Below are 5,896 nucleotides of genomic sequence, written 5' to 3'. Positions count from 1 at the left end.
GGGGGGGGGGGGGTGGTGATCTGTAAAACCTCCAAGAGTGCTAATGGATGTGTGCTGTGTGTATGTGTTGCCCCGAAGTTTTCATACATTGTTTCATTTGCCTTTATGTATTTTTTTGTAGTTCCTATGATGATACCAAAGACCACCTCTGAGACACTGAAACACAGGATAAACCCTTCGGCTGGGGAGACCACCACTCAGCCTGTGGACGTATTGCTCTATACCCCAGGTGAGGTCATGAATGGGACATCTACACTGCTCACATCCCGGGATGTTTGTTCGGCAGTCCCGCCCCCGCAGAGCAACAATGACTTCCGGCTTTCTCTGCCAGGCTCGGTATTGCCAGATTTGAGGGTATAAAACATGCGCACTAAAGCGCCAGATTTGAGGAGCTCTGACAGGTTCCCTGACGCTTGTTCTTTTTTGTTTTTGCAAACATTTTAAAATAATTTTAAGAAAGTAACAACGTAACAGATGCGGTATACCAAATACAATAAAACAAAGGAGGGCTGCACCGATACCAGTTTTTACCAGTTTTTTTTCGCCGATACCGAGTACCGGTACATTGTGCCGCGATTATCCGGTAGTCGGGCGGCCGATCATGACCTGTCGCCCGGCTTCCTGATTGCCTGTGAAGACCGTTTTTTAGCAAAAGAACTCCGGCTTCAGAGACTGCCTGGCTTCCTGACCAATCAGGAAGGTGGGCGGTGAGTCATGAGGTGCCGTCCGGCTTTCTGATTGGTCAGGAAGCCAGGCTGCTTAGCAACACGTGATGCCAGCTTTCTAGCCAATCAGGAAGCTGGGTGGCACGTCATGATCCACCGCCCGGCTTCCTGATTGGCTAGGAAGCCGGCTTCACTTGTTTCTAGGCAGCCTGGCTTCCAGACCAATCAGTAAGCCGGGAGGCGGGTCATTACGTGCCGCCCAGCTTCCTGATTGGTTAGGAAGCCAGGCTGCTTAGCAACATGTGAAGCCGGCTTCCTGATTGGAAAGGAAGCTTGCTCCATGCTCCCTTGGCACTGCCGATCGGAGAGAGATCTCCCTCTGACCGGAAGTTTTGGTATCACAGCATTTGGGCAAGTACGAGTACTCGCCCAAATACTCGGTATCGGTTAGGGGTATCGGTGCATCCCTAAAACAAAGCCTGTGCTCAGTCAGCTTAAACAGAGTGCAGAGGAGACGTGGGGGTTCTGACAGATGCCTGATGTCTCCTTAAAGAGAACCTGTCGCCTGCACTAATGTTATCACAAAGGGGGCTTATCAGGTGGCTAGGCATCATATTGTACTGTGTTGGGATTCCACAGCGAAGTAGTTATCTGCAGAACATACTAATGTAATCTCTCCTTCACACTGACCATCCGCTACACTGACCCGGGTCTCTCTCTCTGCAGGGCAGCTGGACAAGTCAGGTCGGGATGACTCCCCGAAGTTGTGGTGCGCTCTGGGGGAGGGGAAGGTGGTCGTGTTTAATGCATCTACGTGGTCCATCCAGCAGCATTGCCTGAAAGTGGGGAAGGCTAAACTGGTAAGTTCCATGCTGGAGGGGTGTGCACCTGAAGGCCAACGCCAGACAAAATGTTGTTTTTGATGGGGTGGGTGAGGGGTTAGAGAAACTCTGATAGATTTTTATCTCTGTGTCTAATGATCTGAGACATGGGGAGGTAAGTGGTGCTAGGAGAAGGAAGTGGCACTAAGAGAGGGCACGAGGAGAGGTGAGCGTCGCGAGGAGAGGTGAGCGTCGCGAGGAGAGGTGAGCGTCGCGAGGAGAGTCGAGCGTCGCGAGGAGAGTCGAGCGTCGCGAGGAGAGTCGAGCGTCGCGAGGAGAGTCGAGCGTCGCGAGGAGAGTCGAGCGTCGCGAGGAGAGTCGAGCGTCGCGAGGAGAGTCGAGCGTCGCGAGGAGAGTCGAGCGTCGCGAGGAGAGTCGAGCGTCGCGAGGAGAGTCGAGCGTCGCGAGGAGAGTCGAGCGTCGCGAGGAGAGTCGAGCGTCGCGAGGAGAGTCGAGCGTCGCGAGGAGAGTCGAGCGTCGCGAGGAGAGTCGAGCGTCGCGAGGAGAGTCGAGCGTCGCGAGGAGAGTCGAGCGTCGCGAGGAGAGTCGAGCGTCGCGAGGAGAGTCGAGCGTCGCGAGGAGAGTCGAGCGTCGCGAGGAGAGTCGAGCGTCGCGAGGAGAGTCGAGCGTCGCGAGGAGAGTCGAGCGTCGCGAGGAGAGTCGAGCGTCGCGAGGAGAGTCGAGCGTCGCGAGGAGAGTCGAGCGTCGCGAGGAGAGTCGAGCGTCGCGAGGAGAGTCGAGCGTCGCGAGGAGAGTCGAGCGTCGCGAGGAGAGTCGAGCGTCGCGAGGAGAGTCGAGCGTCGCGAGGAGAGTCGAGCGTCGCGAGGAGAGTCGAGCGTCGCGAGGAGAGTCGAGCGTCGCGAGGAGAGTCGAGCGTCGCGAGGAGAGTCGAGCGTCGCGAGGAGAGTCGAGCGTCGCGAGGAGAGTCGAGCGTCGCGAGGAGAGTCGAGCGTCGCGAGGAGAGTCGAGCGTCGCGAGGAGAGTCGAGCGTCGCGAGGAGAGTCGAGCGTCGCGAGGAGAGTCGAGCGTCGCGAGGAGAGTCGAGCGTCGCGAGGAGAGTCGAGCGTCGCGAGGAGAGTCGAGCGTCGCGAGGAGAGTCGAGCGTCGCGAGGAGAGTCGAGCGTCGCGAGGAGAGTCGAGCGTCGCGAGGAGAGTCGAGCGTCGCGAGGAGAGTCGAGCGTCGCGAGGAGAGTCGAGCGTCGCGAGGAGAGTCGAGCGTCGCGAGGAGAGGTGAGCGTCGCGAGGAGAGGTGAGCGTCGCGAGGAGAGGTGAGCGTCGCGAGGAGAGTCGAGCGTCGCGAGGAGAGGTGAGCGGCACTAGGCAGTACTGCCTTATGGGTACAATGGGTGTAATGGATACAATGGGCCATCATTCAATGGTAAAGCGTATGTCTATGTAGAATGTATCTTAGATGTGACTAGAGTAGGGAAGGATCAGAACATCTGCTGGGTTTTTCCTGCTGTTTAAGGCTGGGTTCACACCTAGGCGTATTGAATATGCGCGGTTTTTTTACCGCGATTCGCTGTAAAAAAAACGCGCGAAAAACACACGTTTCCGAGGGCTACTTGGCTGTATCCCAATGGAAACGCCTGACCAAAACGCCCCAAAGAAGTACATGTACTTCTTTGGGCGTAGGGCGGTTTCCCGCGCGTTCGTACTCACGGAAAACCGCCCAGATGGGAACCATGCACATTGAAAATAATGGCATTTCCCTGTTTGAGCGTTTTTCCGTGAGTACGAAAGCGCGGAAAAACGTCCAGGTGTGAACCCAGCCTAAGGCTCTATTACTGAGATTTACCCTCGCTTCCTGTCCCGCTGAGAACGTTTTATCAGACCAGAAGTGAGGGGAATTTCCAAATGGCAACACACACATAAATAACAATGCTTCTCTTTCGTAGAGTAGAGGTGGGCTAGAACCCCTTCAGATTTTTACTTCTGACTGGGTTTCTGTTGCACATTGTCCCTCACTTCCTGTCTAGTTAAACTGCTGTCACGAACAGGAAGTGGTGGGGAAGGCATGTTGACATGGAGGACCTGATGCATAGACGAGCAATAAATCGCACTTATTGACTAGTTCCTCCTATCTGTAATGTCAGACATATTTCTCCATGTCTCCCTCTAGAGGTGTATGGTGGGAGTGCACCCCAGTTACATGTGGTTTGTGTATGTATGTATATCACACGTGTAATGCTGTGTCTCCCCCTAGAGGTGTATGGTGGGAGTGCACCCCAGTTATATGTGGCGTGTGTATGTATATCACACGTGTAATGCTGTGTCTCCCCCTAGAGGTGTATGGTGGGAGTGCACCCCAGTTATATGTGGTTTGTGTATGTATGTCACACGTGTAACGCTGTGTCTCCCTCTAGCGGTATATGTTGGTAGCGCACCCCAGTTACATGTGGTCTGTGTATGTATGTCACACATGTAACGCTGTGTCTCCCTCTAGCGGTATATGTTGGTAGCGCACCCCAGTTATATGTGGTCTGTGTATGTATATCACACGTGTAATGCTGTGTCTCCCTCTAGCGCTGTATGGTGGTAGCGCACCCCAGTTACATGTGGTCTGTGTATGTATGTCACACGTGTAACGCTGTGTCTCCCTCTAGCGCTGTATGGTGGTAGCGCACCCCAGTTACATGTGGTCTGTGTATGTATGTCACACGTGTAACGCTGTGTCTCCCTCTAGCGCTGTATGGTGGTAGCGCACCCCAGTTACATGTGGTCTGTGTATGTATGTCACACGTGTAACGCTGTGTCTCCCTCTAGCGCTGTATGGTGGTAGCGCACCCCAGTTACATGTGGTCTGTGTATGTATGTCACACGTGTAACGCTGTGTCTCCCTCTAGCGCTGTATGGTGGTAGCGCACCCCAGTTACATGTGGTCTGTGTATGTATGTCACACGTGTAACGCTGTGTCTCCCTCTAGCGCTGTATGGTGGTAGCGCACCCCAGTTACATGTGGTCTGTGTATGTATGTCACACGTGTAACGCTGTGTCTCCCTCTAGCGCTGTATGGTGGTAGCGCACCCCAGTTACATGTGGTCTGTGTATGTATGTCACACGTGTAACGCTGTGTCTCCCTCTAGCGCTGTATGGTGGTAGCGCACCCCAGTTACATGTGGTCTGTGTATGTATGTCACACGTGTAACGCTGTGTCTCCCTCTAGCGCTGTATGGTGGTAGCGCACCCCAGTTATATGTGGCGTGTGTGTGTATGTCACACGTGTAATGCTGTGTCTCCCTCTAGTGCTGTATGGTGGTAGCGCACCCCAGTTATATGTGGCGTGTGTATGTATGTCACACGTGTAACGCTGTGTCTCCCTCTAGCGCTGTATGGTGGCCGTGGACCCGACTCATGTGTGGATCGGATCGAGTGATTCCATCATTTACATCATCAACATCCACAGTATGTCCTGTAACAAGCAGCTAAGTGACCACCGGCACGAGGTAGTGGACATCGTTCCTGAAGCCGGCGATGCTCAGAAGAGGTGAGAGCCGAGTCTCCGGGGGAAGGAATGCTTCAGCCTATTTTATAAAGGATCTAAAGCAGGGGTCCGGCCCCCCAGCTGTGGTGGAACTACGAATCCCATGAGGCATTGCAAGATTCTCACAGCCACAGACATGACTCCCGGAGAGAGATGCATCATGGGATTTGTAGTTTCACCACAGCTGGAGGGCCGGAGGTTTGAGACCCCTGATCTAAAGCTAAAGCATAGAGTGTAGAAGGGTTAGGGCCCCTGCCAGGTTTCTTTTAATGAGCTTGATTATAAAATATCCAGAACTATGTGGGGCGGGAGCATGTCTGGCCTTCACTGTGATCACATGATCAGACTTGGTGTTCTTATAAGAATAGTTACTGTCCCGGCATTCCTCTGCATAAGCACAGCCTGACAGTATCTCTCCAAAGATGCAGGGGATGCTTCTAATCTGATCTCAAGCTCTGTGTGGACTTTGGGGAACGCAATAATAATAATAATGTCCTCTCATTGTGTCTGACGTTCCTTGCTTTGTGTCGCAGGCTGGCGTACTCCTGCAGTGCGGGCGGCCATGTCTTTGCCTGGGATGTGAACACACTGAAGATCGATCACAAGTTCCAGCTGAAATTTGACATCACATCCATGAAGCTGTACAATGAACTGCTGATGTACTGTAAGTCCCCTCCCCCATATCCCGGCCTCGTATACACGCTGATGTACTGTAAGTCCCCCCCCCCATATCCCGGCCTCGTATACACGCTGATGTACTGTAAGTCCCCTCCCCCATATCCCGGCCTCGTATACACGCTGATGTACTGTAAGTCCCCCCCCCCATATCCCGGCCTCGTATACACGCTGATGTACTGTAAGTCCCC

At 53.8% G+C, this 5,896-nt stretch overlaps 1 protein-coding gene across 1 annotated transcript in view; it reads left to right on the top strand.

Annotated features, from left to right (window-relative positions):
* LOC108803632 (DENN domain-containing protein 3-like) overlaps nucleotides 1-5,896 on the top strand; it is a gene marked incomplete at both ends in the record, with an annotated part of 27,062 nt that overhangs the window by 17,124 nt on the left and 4,042 nt on the right. The window contains 4 exons of the mRNA XM_018575459.1: nucleotides 122-229; nucleotides 1,392-1,525; nucleotides 4,873-5,033; nucleotides 5,564-5,723. Coding sequence (XP_018430961.1) covers nucleotides 122-229; nucleotides 1,392-1,525; nucleotides 4,873-5,033; nucleotides 5,564-5,723 — 563 coding nt within the window. The remainder of the gene's footprint in view (nucleotides 1-121; nucleotides 230-1,391; nucleotides 1,526-4,872; nucleotides 5,034-5,563; nucleotides 5,724-5,896) is intronic.

Source organism: Nanorana parkeri, unplaced genomic scaffold (genome assembly GCF_000935625.1).
Source record: "Nanorana parkeri isolate BGI_ZX_2015 unplaced genomic scaffold, ASM93562v1 scaffold3963, whole genome shotgun sequence".
In the NCBI taxonomy this organism is placed as follows: domain Eukaryota; kingdom Metazoa; phylum Chordata; class Amphibia; order Anura; family Dicroglossidae; genus Nanorana; species Nanorana parkeri.
This window is presented reverse-complemented; position numbering and strand designations above follow the sequence as displayed.